The 17,085-nt window shown below is 45.0% G+C and overlaps 1 protein-coding gene across 17 annotated transcripts in view; it reads left to right on the top strand.

Moving 5' to 3' along the window:
- The window catches only part of BMAL1 (basic helix-loop-helix ARNT like 1), a 109,427-nt gene that overhangs the window by 67,932 nt on the left and 24,410 nt on the right, over positions 1–17,085 (top strand). For 8 of the 17 annotated variants that reach the window (XM_009246565.4, XM_024254600.3, XM_009246567.4 and 5 more), the window contains 6 exons: positions 3,952–4,077; positions 8,324–8,471; positions 10,756–10,794; positions 11,072–11,113; positions 12,456–12,613; positions 14,369–14,448. In XM_009246565.4, coding sequence (XP_009244840.1) covers positions 8,332–8,471; positions 10,756–10,794; positions 11,072–11,113; positions 12,456–12,613; positions 14,369–14,448 — 459 coding nt within the window. In that variant the 5' untranslated portion in view covers positions 3,952–4,077; positions 8,324–8,331. 17 annotated transcript variants of the gene reach the window in all.

The following is a 17,085-nucleotide window of genomic DNA, read 5'->3' as shown; positions in this document are numbered from 1 at the left end:
AGTGCTGAATGGGAAGGTCCCAGGTAAATGGATGAGTTGGTCACCCTGGTAATAAACAACCTCAACATCTCAGTGGCTTACCGTAGTAAAGGTTTATTTCTTCGTTGTGCTACTGTCCATCCAGGGCCTTGGCTGAAGGAGGAGCCTCTATCCAGGAAATTGACGGTCATGGGCACAGACAGAGGAACACATGTTAAAGGTCCTTTAGAAAGTTATGGCTATCACTTCTGCTCTCATTCACTGGTTGGGGTCAGTCACATGGCCAGGCCTGCCACCAGGCTGTGCAGAACCTTCCCACTGGGTGGGGCAGCTCAGCCTGGAACACTGATCCACTCTGCCAGGCTCACCTTTCTCTTCTTTTGCATTTTAGGGTGCTGGAGCAGGGACCAGGGAAAGGAGAGAGTCACTTGGTCTCGATTGGGGGTCTTGGATGTGATCATCTTCCTGTAGATGGTCGGTATGGGTTTCTTAAGGGGCAGTGTTCAGCTTCACCCTGCTCTGCTCAGAGGAGCAGCTGTGTCTCCTTTGGACGCCTTCTAGTGGTTGATGCCCTCACCTTTCTCAGCTGCCAAGGCCTCTCTCGACAGGGCAGGTTGGGCTGTGACTTCTCTTCCACCCTCCTTGCTCCTTCTTGTGGAGCCCCTGAGATCCTTTCCCCATGCTCCTGGGTGGAATGGAGGGTGCCCTCACTTTCTTCCAAGGCATCTTGCGCAAGTCCCTCCATGCCCTGCTTTCTCTGGCAGTCCAGCATGCCTCCATCTCACCTTTGGGACTCTCTAGCTTGGAAGTGGGCACTGACTCCAGGACCACAGGCCAGGCTCTCCCCAAAGCATCCTCACCACACACCATGTGGATGGCCAGGTCAGGGCGGCCCTCAGAGCCCACCCTCGGCAAGGGTACCCTCTCAAAGGCACTTCTGTTGGCTCAAATCCCTTTTGGAAGTAGCCCAGAAATAGGCTTTCTTTTTTCTTATCTTTTGTTGTTTTATTTATTGTTCTTGCATCTAAGAACACCTTCTTGGGCAGAAAACAGCTTTCCAGAAATAATGTTAATTAAATGTCACAACTAGTTTAGCTTCCTTACCGTGTCTAAGCATATAAGAGAGGCTTTTGAGGCTGGGTGTGGCGGCTCATGCCCATAATCCCAACACTTTGGGAGGCCGAGATGGAGGGAGGCCGAGATGGAGGGATTGCTTGAGCCCAGGAGTCTGGGCAGCATAGTGAGACCTTGTCTCTTCTAAAAATAAAAAATTAGCTGCATATGGTGGCACATGCCTGTAGTCCCAGCTACTTGGGAGGCTGAGGTGGGAAGATCACTTGAGGCCAGGAGTTCTAGGTTGCAGTGAGCTATGATCACACCACTGCACCCTAGCCTGGGCAACAGGGTGAGACCCTGTCTCAAAAAAAATAAAAAAGGCTTTTTGATTTTTGTTTTGCAGAAGTACCAAAATCTATATTAGCATTTATTATTATTATTTCTATAAAGTAAATTTGAGTTTTGGGAAAATTTAAATGAGAAATTTCATATGGAGTTTAGTACTTGAAATTTGGATACTTCATCTAAATTTCAGGAAAGTCAGGGCTGGGCATGGTGGCTCACGCCTGTAATCTCAGCACTTTCAGAGGCTGAGATGGGCGGATTGCTTGAGCCCAGGACTTTGAGACCAGCCTGGGCAACATTGCAAAGCCTCCTCTCTACAAAAAATATAAAAACTAGCCGGACATGGTAGTGGTGCACACCTGTAGTCCCAGCTATATGACAAACTGAGGCAGGAGGATAGTTTGAGCCCAGGAGATGGAGATTGCAGTGAGCCGAGATCATGCCATTGCACTCCAGCCTGGGCGACAGAGCAAGACTGTCTCAAAAAATAGTTAAATAAGTAAGTAAATTTCAGGGAACGAGAAAGGACATGAAGTTGTTCATTTATTTAGCATTTGTTGAGTACCACCTGGAGTGAGGCATGAGATCAGGCACAGGAGACGCCTATAAATAAGGCCCTACCTGCCTGAAGCTTATGGGAGGTGGAGGAGACACGCCTACAAGCAGAGAATGGCCACAGGGCGTGAAGCAGCCTGGGCAGGAGCTGCTGCAGGAGAGCCAGGGAGAGAGGATACAGCTCTGAAGGCTTCTCCAGGAGGTGTGCCCACGGGCACAGGAAGGGAAAGCAGGAGTTTATCAGGTGACTGGGTGGTTGAAAGGAGCCACACCTGCAAGAAACGTGGGCCCAGCAGAGGCAGGGTGGTTCTGGGAACTCTTGTCTTTTAGTCTGTTGGGGGGCTTTGGGCAGCAGATGGGAGGGTTGGGCTGAAGACTAAGCAATGTTTCCTGCTGGGGGGGTTTGAACTTTGTTTGGAAGTCTTAGGGGGAACAGTGAAGCTATTGCAGTGGTCTGAGCAAGGGGGTGTCCCGCCTCTGACCACAGTGGGGAGGGGGTGGGGCTGGAGAGGACAACAGACTGAACAGAGGCAGTGACAAGGAGCTGGAGGGAAATGGCTGGGTCCATCCCTTAGAGGGCTGTGTGGGGGCTGTGGGGTGTGGGAGGGAGAGAGGAAGGAAGCCCAGGGTAGGTTCTGGGTTGCTAATTTGGGGGCTGGGAGGATAGCGTGTGACCTAAACCGAGAATCAGATTTAGATGGAATTACGTATATTAAGCCTGGGGATTTCATATCCATTTGCTGCTGCTTTACCAGTTGAGGCTCAAGAATGAGAAGCACAGAATTTCTGGTCACATTATTTGCATGTGCCCAGACTGGGGTTAACAGAATCCGACAGTGAGGGTTCTTGAATCAGACTGCAATGGGGAATGAATGCCTTGGGAAACTGGAAGCAGTTGTATTCGCAGATATTCATTTGGAGATCTCTCTAACGATCGAGGCAAAGATACCCCAAAGACTGCAAGAATTAGCCAGTGGAATTTGAAGTACCAAAATTTTTGCTTCAGAAAGGTCAGGAAAGCCCCATTTAAAATCTAAATTTTGCCATCTCAAGGCAGTGCAGGGATGGTTTAGGAGGATGTGGGGTGACCCTTTTCTTCCTTTCAGAGCCAGTTTCTGCCAGACACAGGAATCCTCCACATGAGTCATAGGGTGGAGAGGAGACCCCTCAGTCCTTTCAGTAAGGTGGGAGGGCAGCACTGCCAGGTGGCTACCATGAACCCTGTTTCAGAATTTCTTTCTTAACTTCGTGCGTGCCCAGATGCACTTGAGATTCACTGATGTTTTCTTTAGACCGAGGAGCTTGCTTCAGCAGTTAGTTTCAGGTGTTGGCTCTGCTGGCATTATGCTTCGGCTTAATGTTTTCTGAGGACTGGTTTTCTGTTGTTTCCCATTGTTCTTGTTGTCTGGCTTCAGGCCACTACCTTCAACCTAGCAAGAGCTGAGTGGTGTCTTCAGCAGTGAGGTAGCTTCTGAAGGCCACCACTCTCTTGCTGCATGACTTTGGCTAGTTTCTCCACCTCTCTGTCCCTCAGTCTCTTCTGTAAAACAGAGAACACAGGAGTGTCTCCCTCGTAGAGTTACTTTCAGGTTTCAACGAGTTAATCTACATGAAACAATAAGGATAGAGCCTGACACAAAATCACACTCAACAAGTTTTCACAATTATGATTACTTGACCCAGTAGGAGAAATAAAAAACACAACTAACTTCCTTCTAAGGACATGCCCAAGAATCCAGTTTTAGTAACTTTGAAGGCATTGTTTTTCACCGAAAATATCTCCTGCCAGATTTTTTCATGTGTTTGCAGCTTAGCTTTAACAAGGACCTGAAGGACAGCCAGGCAGCAAGGGGTAGTGAGTGCCGGTAGAGTGTGACGAGCTCGCCCAGCCTTCCTCCCTGTAATTAGGACTCATGAACCATCTCCACCATCTCCCTTAGCTAATAAGAGATTTTTACATTTACTTACCTCAAAGTGACCTGTCCGGGTTTTCTTTTCTTGTGGCCCCCACTGTAGGTTTTTGGAAGAAGCTGACCGCCTGAAAAGAAATTATAAAACATGAAAATCGCTTTGAGGTGACCAAGTCCAGAGGCCCCTAACTCCTCCCAAGCTGGATCTGGGGTGTAAGAACTGTAACTTCAGGTAACAAAGTAGTATCCCCTCCCTGCCCCCTGTGAACTCATCATTATTGGTAGCTTGCATGGCAGTTCTTCCTTTAGGAAGTGTAGTTTCTTCCAGGAACTCTGAAACGGGATATTCCACCTCATGCGGTTGTTTGGCTGGTCAAAAAAGGGAGTGGGGGATTCTGGAGGTACTTCATGTCTGCTGCGTGGCCCAAGGGGGCCAGGGATCCATAAATCACCAAGACCCTGAGGGCAGGGCTCTGTACTCATTCCTAGCCCTGCTTCTGTAAATGTTAATGACAAAATAACAACAATGTCACCTACCCAACAAGGTCTTTAATATGATTAAATAATCATGAGATACGTCTTGAAGGATAAATCAGAGAGAATAGCTAGGAAATTTCTGAAAATAAAGAGCGGTAAGAGAGTATTTGTTCTGCTAGCTATTAAAATGTATTCTAGAGCACAGTCATAAAAACAGTATGGTACTGTGATGGAAATAACTAGATCAGAGGAACAGAGTAGAGAGTCCAGAAATAGGTGATAAATCAATAAAGGTGTATTTCAAGTTAGTGGCAATGGGATGCATGAGCTAGCAAATGGTGTTAGAAAAAATCTCCTATCCCTTAGAGGGAAATAAGAAATTCCTAAGCTTAGGTAGTATATCAAAATAATTTCCAAATAGCATTAAATTAAAAAAATCATTAAAATCTTAGAAAAAAGAATATTTATATTATTTTGGGTAAGAAAAGGCTTTTAAAACATGTCACTTTTGGTGCCACATACAAATATCGTAAACAAAGTTAAAAAGCAAAAGGGTGGAAAAAGTGTTTACAACATCAATGATGAACAAATAATTAATATTCTTAGTATACAGATTTATTCTTTCAATATTTATTGAGCACTTAGTATGTACTAGAAAGTATTCTGGGCACTGAGGACACAAGCAGTAAATAATGTCCCTGCTCTCCTGGTACTTAGACCCTGATGGACAGGACAGCCAGTGACTATGGTAGATTATTGTAGGTCACATTTTGATGAGGGCTAAGGACAAAACATTAAGTAGGTGGCTGGGCTAGGGAGGCTTGGCAGGGTTTGCATTATGTGGATATTCAAGGGGGCTTCACTGATGGAATGACAGGTGAAGAAAGAGGGAAAGTCATTGAATGTCAAGCTGATAGCACATTTGCTGTTTTTTGGAATGTGGAGCTGATAGGATTTGCTGATGGATTGAATGCAGGTTGTGAAAGAAAGGAGTCAGGGTGGCTTCTAGGTTTGGGGCCTGGCAACCAGAAGGATTGACATAGGAATGACTGAGAGGCTTGGCTTGGAGATAATTAGAGTTTTGGTTATGGATGTTTCAGTTTAACATCTCTCTTGTATATTCAAGCGAGGATGTCAGGGAGGTGGTCGGCCATAAAAATCTGTAATTCAGGGTGACATCTAGGCTGGAGATATAAATTTGGGAATTGTTACAGTGTTGATAGTATTTGAAAGAATGACACTAGCTAGAGCCCCTGGAGAGTGTGTGTAGATACAGAAGAGGGCCCAGGACATCCATGGGACCCTCCCTTAGAGTTGAGGGAGATGAGAAGGAGCCAGCCAAAGAGAGCAAAAAGGAGTGACCACTGAAATGGAAGGAGTCCCGCAAGAAGGGGGATCTCCCAAGCCAAGAGACAGTGAGAAGGGCGAGGTCAGCTCTCCTCTGGATGTGCTGATGGGCAAGGAGACAACTGGCCATTGGATCTAGCAGTGGGGAGGTCACTGGTCAACCCAACAAGAGCTGTTTTATGGGAATGATGGGGAGAGAATCTGATTGGAGTTGGGTTATTGAGAATAAGAGGAAAAAAACTGGAGATAGAGAAATGGGACAATAGCTGGAGGAGGATGGTATTCAAGTAAGTTTATTTTTCCCAAGATGGGAGTTACATAACTCTTGTTTTTACCCAAGTGGAAATGATTCAGTAGCGTGGGGAGAGTGGATGGTGCAGGATTGGGCTGGGGTGAGGGTTCTGAAATGGTGGTCTCGAGGAGGTGGGAGAGGTAGAATCCAGGCATGAGCTGGGGAAGGGATCCTAAGTAGGAGCATCTAAGGAGGTGGTGGGTGTGCACCTGCCTCTTTTCTCAGTTCACTAAGAAGCAGAGTCCTCAGCGGAGAATGGAGACTAAGGAGATGATGGAAGTTTGAGGAGAGAGGACAAAGTATGAAGTCCTTCATAGCAGAATGAGAAAATAAATGGCCAGGGGAATGAAGGATTGCTGGGCAGCATGCAGGCCTCTAAGGGGTATGTTTCTCCAGCCGTGTCCTGTTACACAGGTGAACATGGGGTAGGGGGCCATTGTGGTAGAAAAACAGGACATGAGCAGACACAAGGTAAGACAGAGAAATGCCTGTAAAGAGAAAAGCAACATCAGTAAAGCTGAAGAGTACAAGTAAAAACAATGAGGTTTTCTTTTTTTCTCTTTAGACTGGCAAGAGCTCTTGTTGGGGATAGAAATTATTGTTGCTTTTCTGGAGCACAGCGTTACAGTATGTTCCAGAATACAACATGTGTCCCGTTTTGACCTGTCAGTCCCACCTTTAGAAATTTATTCTAAGAAATCATTGCTCAAATGCAAGGAAATATATGCACAAAGATGTTCACCCCAGCAGTGCTTATCAAAGTGAAAAAATGGCAGTCATCTAAACAGGAGGCAACTGGTTCACTTATCTGTCGGCCTAACAGTGATAGTGGGAAACAGTAGCTCACACTCACCCTCCTGTTTTGCAGATGAGGGAAGTTGGGTCCAGAGGAGGGTAGTGACAGCTCCAGTCCTACTCCACAGAGCTCAGACCCCCTGGCGTAGGCAGGCAACCTGCCCAACCTCTTCAACTGGGCTTGGAGTCAGAGTCCCTCACAAGGCACTCGTCAAGCCCTTTTCAAGGGCCGGTTTGCTTAATGCTTTTAAAATACGAGTTCTCAAAATGTTTTGCAAATTTGTTTACAATGTCTTCATTTCATCATTCGTGGCTTTCCTTGCAAAGGATGCTGACAGTGGGGGAAAACAGGCCGACTGCCTGGGCCGTGATAGAGGGGACCATATTTTCCTGATTCCCAAGTAAGACTTACAGTGGAAGAAAGGATATTTTCCGCTTTCTTACAGTGTTTACAAAAGTCATAACAGGATGTGAGGATGATCTGGCTGCAACATCTGTCACCCCATTGTCACCAGAGTTGATTGGGCTGATCTGGCTGGTTAGGCGGGTGTCCCATTCCTCCCTCACCACTCCATGTGCGTCCCTCCCAAAGCTGTATGCTCAAAAAGGATGACCATCCCCGATAGAGGAGGACTGGTCTTTGGTCAAGGGTATATGGATAGCTGCACTCTTCTTCTAGGACCTCCAAATAAGCTCTCAAAAGTCATAACAGAAGTACAAAGATAATAAGGAACTTGCATTTATTTGTTTCCTTGATCATATGTTTATTGATTAGAAGAAAATAAAATTAGCAGCCAAGCGTGGTGGCTCACACTTGTAATCTTAGCACTTTGGGAGGCTGAGACGGGCAGATCTCTTGAGGCCCAGAGTTCAAGACCAGCCTGGCCAACATGGTGAAACCCCATCTCTACTAAAAATACAAAAATTAGCCAGGTGTGGTGGTGTATGCCTTTAGTCCCAGCTTCCCAGCATTTTGGATGGCTGAGGCACGAGAGTCACTTGAACATGGGAGGTGGAGGTTGTAGTGAGCTGAGATTGCACCACTGCACTCCAGCCTGGGTGACAGAGTGAGACTTTGTCTCAAAACAAATAAAAAATAGAAATAAAATAAAATTAGCTTTGTTGGTGGAGAAAAGGGAGGAAAAATAATTAGCATTGTCAGAGAACATCTGGGTTATTTGGTCCCCTCTATGGGAACCGCCCTGGGTTTTCACTCCTAGAGTTTCTGGTTCTGGTTTAGTTTTCCCATGCCATAGCACAGGGACCGAGAAGCTGCTCAGCTTCTCTAGGCTTTTATGTCTTCACCAGAAAAATGAGCGGGTGGGCTTAAATTTCCTACAAAAACTCTTAAAATAAATATGTTGCTCTTTCCATTCTATCACATGCCTGTTCTGGGTCCGGGGGTGTGAGAGATGCATTAGTGCTGCTGTAAACCAGCCCCGGGTCTCCCCCACCGCCGCACCCCCCCCCTCCACCGCCAAACCCCCAAGCACCAACCTGGGTTCTCCACCACTTTTGAGAGCTCATCGAAATAAACACGCCTTTGTGCCTCTTGTAACAATTCCAGATCATCCAATGGCAGACCAGAGAATGGACATTTCTTCAACCATCAGTGATTTCATGTCCCCGGGCCCCACCGACCTGCTTTCCAGCTCTCTTGGTACCAGTGGTGTGGATTGCAACCGCAAACGGAAAGGCAGCTCCACTGACTACCAGTAAGGCCTTTGGGGCATGTCTTCCTCTTGTTAAACTTGGTGTCAGTTCTCGGGCATGGAACATCTAGCAGCCAGCTAGTGTTTTTCATCCTGGAAAAGGGGATGGGAATAAAAAACCAACTCTAGGTGGCGACACAGTTGGTCTTTGGCTTTACCTTCCCCTAGTTTGTAAGCAAGAGGGGAGCCTTCAGCACTGCTGAGGCATTTAACTTCCACCTCCTGTCCCCAAAATGCTCTACACCCAGAGAAAAAGAACAGCCTTAAGGCCAAGTTCTGTCTTTTACCCCTTTCTTCCTCTTCTTTCTTTGCTCCTTTGAGCAAGAGGGTTAAGTCTATGGGTGTCATCTCAGGAGGTTCAAAGAGAGCTTTGCCCGAGGGCCTCTCTGAGGAAGACAGCAAGTGTCAGGTGCTTAATGAATGTTTATGTAAGGAATGAGTGGAGGTCCTCTCTGAAAACAATTTAGGAACATTGATATTGTCCTTAAACATTATTTAAATTAGTATGAACTTGTTATATTAAATAGTATTTTTATTTTTAGACATGATGACTTTCATTTGAGTAAGTAAATTTTCACACTTAGAGTCATCCCTTCTATATATGTACAAACACCTAGGGAATAAGGCAGTGTAGAATATTCAAAGGCACATTTTGTTTTGCCAAAGCACCTGCGTGGAATCTTACCCAAATGTCCATTTAAGAGGTTTTCTTTTGTTTAATGAGGGAAAATCTCCAAGGAGGTATACCCCCTACAGCAGATGTCCTTTCTGCTGAAGTTCACAGGTCGAATTTGGGGAGCACAATGGCTGGAGGTCAGATGCCCACTAGGAGATGCTATGATTAATATGTAAGTTATCCCAGATGATTAAGACAGCCAACACCCAGGGGCTGGAGAGTGGGTATGAGGGCTGTGAGGGCGTTCTTCCATAGCAGTAACTCCCCAGCAGAAAGACTACAAGATGTTGGCCACAAACCCTTTGTCTTGAGCAAGCGCTGAGGGAGCCACTGATGTGTTCTAAGGCCTCTGTCATCTAGACCTGTGGGTTCCAGCCTGGTCACCACCCAAGATTTCCCTTGTGGACTCTGGTTTGCTAATCTTCTGTAATTCATGGAGACTCAATTAATTAAGCAACCGTAATCCCTTTCACTATCAGTTTAATGTAACTGAAGTCATCTGTGACTGTCAGGCAGAGCTTTTTCTCACCTGAGATTATCACCTGGCCTCAAGGAACAGATAGAATTCTAGACAAAAGGGAGAGGGGAGTTTTTGTCTTTCCATGCGGCCTGTGTGATCTCTGAACTTTAGAACTAGCTGGGGAAACCCTCTGCCTGTGAGGAACCCCAGGGTGTCTAATTGGGAACACTGTTCTAGAATGCCCACGATACGATCCAGTGCTCCTAGAAACAGCTATTTTTGCCCTTGGGATTACATTGTTTGAAGGATGATCTCTCCTTTCCTGTGGGATAAAGGAAAAAGGAGAGAGGCCCAGCTGGCAGTCCATGCCCTCCTGATAAATGTATGGATTGGAGAAGGCGGTGAGGGGGATTTGGAACTCCTTCCTCTGGGGATTTCAGTCTGTTTTCTTCTACTGAACCACAGGATGCAATGAAACTTGGTTTTCTGAAGTCTGTGAAAGGGAGGGAGATCCTTGCTGTGACCCCAGGACCTCTGTGGCCCTCAGCCCCACTACGCCCCTCCATCCCAATTCCTAAAATCTAGGGGTTCCCACCTACCTGAGAAGCAGAATATTTGGCAGTAGTGCCTTTGAAAAGCTGCCTGGGGCTCTGCTCAGTACTTTGTTGGTACTTTAATTCCACCCTCCTCACTTCATCCCTTCCTTGCCAAATAGATATGTATGCACATTTATCTTTGATGCTCAATATGTTTTGCAGACGGAATAAGCTTCATTTATCCAGAATGATGGGGAGAATGAGAGGTTATATAGTTATTTCAATCCTATGGTTAACTAAGCATTTTTATAAACACTACATATTCCCAATTTTCAAACAATCAGAATATGGTAAAATATATGTTAACACACAAACTCTTTTGAGATGATAACTTTTGTTTGATAACCTGAGAAGCTGGTCCAGGTTTTATAGTAAGTTCAAGTTAATTTTCATTTGTTTGTTTTACCCTTATTATACATCATTAATTGATACTGTGGCCGTTCGAGCTTTATGATTGTTTGGTTTCTGGATAAATGAGAGCCTTCTGTCTTATGATAAGAAGCTCTTCTGTATGTCTTTATTAACATGCAGTCACATTCTCTTTTGTTTTTTCAGAGAAAGCATGGACACAGACAAAGATGACCCTCATGGAAGGTACCATGAACCTAGTAATTTAAACTTCAGCATCCTTATAGCCATTTTCTTTGCACTGTTACACATTCTATTACTTGGGGCAGCACCCATGTCCTCAACTGGAGATGAGCAAGGAGACCGTGAGCCTGTGGGCTCACACTGTGTCCCTCCAACCCCCAGTCCCCTTGTGTGTCTGCAGAGAGATGACAGGATTAGGCAGAAGAAAACAGCAATGTGTAACTTTGCCATTCATCTCCAGAGAATTATGTTTTTATCTTTTGCTTTTTCCTCCCCCCAGGTTAGAATATACAGAACACCAAGGAAGGATAAAAAATGCAAGGTAAGGTTGGACCTCATTTTGTCTACAAAGCGTCCTAGTTCTGGTTGCTTAGAGAGCAGCTGAGGAGGCTCTGCATGTTTGCTCCTGTCTGTCTAAGAGTCCTGTTGGGCACTGTCACCTCCTTAGGGAATAGGCAGGTAGTGGGCCTTGGCCAAGGTGGCCTTCTGCCCTCCGTGCTCTCCATACTGGGCTGGCCTTTACTCGTTGCTGTCTAAGCACCTTTAACCTGAAGTGGATTTGAAGGTAGCAGAAATCAATCAAGGCTCAAGTTTTTCCCCAGTCTTCAGCAGAGAACGTCTTCCTGACTGGAGCGCCCTCCGCAGGAGACATGGCTCAGTGATTTGGTTCCCAGGCTGGGACTCACTTCTGACAGGGGCCCCTATTGCACTGCGAGTTGCAACTGAATGCACCACATGGGGCACGCTCGGTGTCTCAAGTAGATTCTCTGCCTGGGTCTTTCCTGCCTCCAGCCACACTTGCTGACCTCTTCCCATTGGGTCCTCAGTTCTTCTGCTGTTAGAACCAGGCTGTGTTCTGAGGCTGCGTCATGACAGACTGATACAGGGGGCTGCAGAAATTGGCTGCCCTAAGGCTTCAAGCTCTTCCCTCGGAGGCCAGCCTTGGCAGGAGCTCCCATGGCTCTATATCTGCGGCAGCTGCAGCAAACTACATTTCCATAGTTGCTGCACCTCCTTAGGAGGACCATCACCAACGGCAGGTGCACATCAGTCAGTGTGACCCTGCCTCAGCGGGAGGAGTGTGACATTTCTCAGAGGAGGCTCCTGGGGACAGATGTAGCATCTGCTGCACCTAGGTGGGGTCCTGGTTTTGATCCAAGGATGACGGCGTTGGTTACTGGGTGCCCTAGTCAGTGAGGCTGTGACTGGAAAGAATTGGTGCCCTGCCCAGGTCACACGGCCACACAGCGGGCTCCTCACAGACCTCAGGGACAGCCCACGGGGCTCTGGATGCTCTGTGCTATGAAGCCACCACCTCCCTTCTCTTTCCTTTCACCCCCATTTCAAAATCCAATTTTACAAAGGCTGAGAGGAAAAGAAACTAGGAGAAATGAACAATTCAGTTTACTCTGAAGAGACAATTTTTGTAGCTTTTCTCCTGAATTCTAAAGATGAGGTAAACATAAAAAAACTAATACTGACCTGGCAGTGAGACCATTTTCTTGGAGACTTTAGTAGAAAAGTCTAATTTTAAACATTCTGCAAATTCTAAATTTGCCTTGTCAGATGAACATTGAAAACAGTTACAACTCATTTATTTTTGTCATCTTTTCTTGATGCTTGGTTGCATTTTATAAGAAATCGTTTTTCATATTGTTGTTCAGGGAAGCTCACAGTCAGATTGAAAAGCGGCGTCGGGATAAAATGAACAGTTTTATAGATGAATTGGCTTCTTTGGTACCAACATGCAACGCAATGTCCAGGAAATTAGATAAACTTACTGTGCTAAGGATGGCTGTTCAGCACATGAAAACATTAAGAGGTGAGACCCTGGGCTCTATTGTCCTTTATGTCCTTGCCCACAAATTTTACCACCCTTGCCTAGAATGTTCCTGTCCCTAAGGCAGATGTTTATTACTTGCAATTATGTAGCCTTGAGTAGTATGCCTTTACTCTTCAGCAACAGCCGTGATGCCAAATGAAGTGATTATTGAGCTTATGTGAGTTTTGACATGCAATTTTGCAGTCACACATTCTCAGAGCATAGAAACTATGTGCTTTGCACGTCTCTGTATATGCATGTAATCAGGCTATGTGCCTATCAGAGATGATACTGCTCTGATGTCTCACATCTTGCCTATGTTTGTGCCTGGATCCCATCCTTACAATTATAACACGCAGAAATGTAGGTGCACACAGTGACACAGAAAAGTCAGTTTAAAGATGAAAATTCATCATGGTTCCTTTGAAAAGTGAGTCACGGGTTGCAGGTGCTCGCGACATTTTGTTGTCAGGAATGAACACTGAAGATATTTTCATCTTCCTGGAATTTTCCCGAACCAGATCCACTCTTTGTGAGGGAGGCAGTATTTTCCTTCTTTTCTGAGTGTGGGGAGGGTGAGAAAACAGAGGCAGAAAAGTGGAAGTGACTTATCCAAACCACAAGAGAAATCTGAAATATATCAGGCATTTTAGTGAATGCTGTTCCTGGAATTTTCCATAGCTAGTCTTGGACTTTTGGAGGAAATTGGAAAGTGGGTGCTCAGTCAGATCTCTGACCTGTGTGGTAGAAGAATTGCATCTTTTTATATTTGCACAAAGCCACCAGAAATAAGAAGTAGCTGGTTTTGTCTGACTTTAGATCATTACCCAAAAATATAAATCTTGTATCCTGTGCTGGGAGAATGGCATTTAAAAATTCATATTAGCAAAGATAACATGGGTTAAATTATTATAAACTAATTTCTATTAAATTGGAAAAAAGTGGCAAATCTCAAGTTACAATAAAGAGCAGGGATAGGGATCAATAGGATGGTTGCAACACGTCCTGTCTCCTTCCCTCCCCATGGTACTTTGAATTGTTACAGATCCATTTCCTTTTATTCCTTCACTATTCTACTCGCTATTCTACAGACTCCAAATCATTTACTGCTGGCATTTTTCTCTGTTAAGTGATTGTTCTCCTGAAAAATGCCAGATTGACAGCCTTTTAAACCTAAGTTTTGTCCCCTTTCAGTCCTGGGAGTGAGAGCTGCATTGACTGAAGCAATGCATTCCTCCACATTGCCACGCTCGTTTAACTCACCCCTGATGAAGAGGAACTCACATTAAATGCCTTCCACAATATATTTACTCAGGGCCTGGCAGACTGGATGGTTTCCCAAGAACATTTAGAGTTGTGATTCGAAGGACTATCAGACAACCCATTTAATATAGATCTTAGGAGGAGGGAACTCTCTGAGGAGCCTCTACCAGTTTACTTCCAGAGCTGCCTTCTTTCTTAGAAGCAGATTGTTAAACTTCCTTCTATTATCTCTTGGTTTTCCCTGTAATGAGAAAAACAGGCTTGTTAGGTCTCCTGTGGGTAACAGTGTTCTCTTTTCCAAGGAATTCTCTTTGGCTTACAGGATTCTGTCCAAAGCCAGATCTAGGCTCATCTCAGTTAAGGCCTAAACAATAAAATTTAAATACCAGGTCGTAGGGAATAGGCCACTTACAGAAAGTTTGAGGCAGCAAGTTAGAATGAGACATTTTCTGAATATCAAGTATACCAATTCTTTCTCTTTTTCCCCCTAAGGTGCCACCAATCCATACACAGAAGCAAACTACAAACCAACTTTTCTATCAGACGATGAATTGAAACACCTCATTCTCAGGGTATGTTCAGTTATGGGATTGTTTTACAGTGTTTGTTTTTATAAATTTTCAAGTAAGTACCAGCATGTGGGAATTTGATGTTTCAACACTGAGCTTTTTTTTTAGGCCTGCTTCCTCTCTCGGGTCCCTCCCTTTATCTTACTGTTTGGACAGGCTTCACATTTCTTCCACAAAACCATTCTCCTCCCCTTTTAACCTCGTCTAGACAAAAATGGAAGGTCTATGCCACTGCAATTTAAAATCAGAAGAGTCAGGATTTGTTAAAAATAAGAGGGATTTAAGAATCACATTTCTGCATGAAGATTTTAGGAAGGGACTGAAACCAACAACAATTGAGAATTTCTCTTCACCTGATTTAACCACTAGCACAAAAAAGTCCACCTAAATCTTTACACCAAAGTCTCATCAAAATAACAAAACTGTGGCTCATGCCTATAATCCCAGCACTTTGAGAGGCCAAGACGGGCAGATCACCTGAGGTCGAGTTTGAGACCAGCATGGCCAACATGTTGAAACCCTGTCTCTACTAAATATATAAAAATTAGCTGGGTGTGATGGCAGGCGCCTTCTTGGGAGGCTGAGACATGAGAATTGCTTGAACCTGGGAGGTGGAGGTTGCGGTAAGCTGAGATCATGCCACTGCACTCCAGCTTGGGCAACAGAGTGAGACTCTGTCTCAAAAAACAAACAAACTTTCAAAGACTAGTGGTCCAAAAAAGAAAAATAAATGCAAGAGATACATGCTTTCACCTGCTTGACTTGAGTGCTCTCTCTGTCTTGCTAAGTCTCTGCTGGGAGATGGTTGAGGTGGCACTGTGGGAACCTGTTGTCTTCCACGCAGAATTAGGTTGGCACAAGGCTCTAAGTTGTGTTACTAGGTAAAGTGAGATTAACTTGGGAATTGAAGGGAAAGAAACTGGATTCAGAAACATGTGTTGTTGCAAATTGTAAACAGAAGAATAGAAAAACGTAACCAAAAGGAAGGATACCTGCTTCCACCTCCCACAAAGTCAGGGCTGACCTTACCTGCACAGCCAAAAGAATCTTCCTACCCATCTTTGAGCAGAAGTTTGCAAAGCCCTAGAGTAGAGGGTAGTCCATCTGGAATTCTGCATCATCACTATCCATTTTCAGCTCTCTGTAAGCCTGGCCTGTCTGATCACTCCAGCATTCTCTATTTATCTCCTCATGACGTGCTATCTCAAATTGGAAAGCATTCACCTGCAAGGACCAGAAGACCCGATGAATAAACAGAGTTTCATATCTCAAGTATAACTGGTCTGGAGTAGGTTATGTGTGGTTGCTGCAGTGGTTCAATGAGGTCAATAAGAACCAGGTTCTTTCTGTCTTTACACTCAACCACACCAAGCTAGCATGCTAGCTTGTTTCCTTAATGTAGCCAGGTACCTCTGCCAGGTCTAAGTAGCCAGACCCACTGTAAAAATAGGGGTAAATGAAGCTCTAGTCTGGCTGTCCTTTTTATCAAGAAAGGATACACCTTCCTGAAAACTCAATAGTGGACTTCAGCTTATTCAAAAGTGTGTCACTTGGTCATGCCTAGCTGCAGGGCAGGGTGCAGAAACAAGTGTTCATGGATTTTCCAGCCTCCCTGGTGGAGACAGGCAAGAGAGAAGGGGCCTGGGAATGGTGTTGGGAATTGGCTTCCCCAACAGTGTTTGCCACACACACTTTCCAGAGCCACATGCATTTGCTCGATTCCTTCCAGAAGTGACTCCCAATATAGCGCTTCAACTGTGGTCTGGTTGGCCTGAGGTTGAATGGGGCTAGTGCCTTCCTTGCCAAAAAAGCCATCTGATTAGTACCACATCATTTGGGGCAGCTGCAGTACTGCCTCCTTCCCCTTCTCTCCTGAATGTGAATTATTGTTAGGTCAGGTTTTTTACATCTTGTATAGGTGCTTATTTGAACTTAAGATAGGGCTTCTCTTTCATTTCTGTCAAAACCTGTTTGTTGAATGGCCCCACAGTCCAGCTTGTCATTAGTGACCCTTGGAATCTTTGTGTGACTTGTAGATCCAATACATGCCTCTGTGCCTTTCATCCTTGTTTATTCATAAATTCAACAAACATTTTTGTATACTTACTAGATGCATGGCATTGTTCTAGGAACATCCAAATCAATGACAAACACTTTAGGGTGGGACCAGGCTCCCGATCAAGTGAGTGATAGTCTTTTGGTTACCACTCTCAGGACACAGTTATTCAAACACCCAACTCTGCCCACCTCTCCATCCTTTTCATAAAGATGTCCGTGTTCTCAGAGAGGATTTGCTGAGGTTAAAATATGACCGATGTCTGTAGCATCTCGAGAGCTGCCATCGGTGCCAGCTTCATGGGCATGCGACCTCTGCAGTTTCACAAGGCCCCATGCTTTGTTTAATGCCCTGTCACCATCTTGAAAATGTAATTTTTAAACAAGGATCCCTGCATTTTCATTTTGTACTGGGCCCCACAAATTATGTAACTGGTCCTGATTCCCATACTAGTAACAGATCTGCAGCTGTAGATGTGATAGGCGTGCCTCTATGCCTTTCATTCTTGCGTATTCATGAATTCAACAAACCCTTTTGTGTACTTACTAGAGGCTTGGCATTGTTCTAGGAACATCCAAATCAAT

The sequence above is a fragment of the Pongo abelii genome, chromosome 9 (assembly GCF_028885655.2).
Source record: "Pongo abelii isolate AG06213 chromosome 9, NHGRI_mPonAbe1-v2.0_pri, whole genome shotgun sequence".
Classification (NCBI taxonomy): domain Eukaryota; kingdom Metazoa; phylum Chordata; class Mammalia; order Primates; family Hominidae; genus Pongo; species Pongo abelii.
Note: the sequence above shows the minus strand (reverse complement) of the source record. Positions and strands in the feature narration are given on the sequence as shown.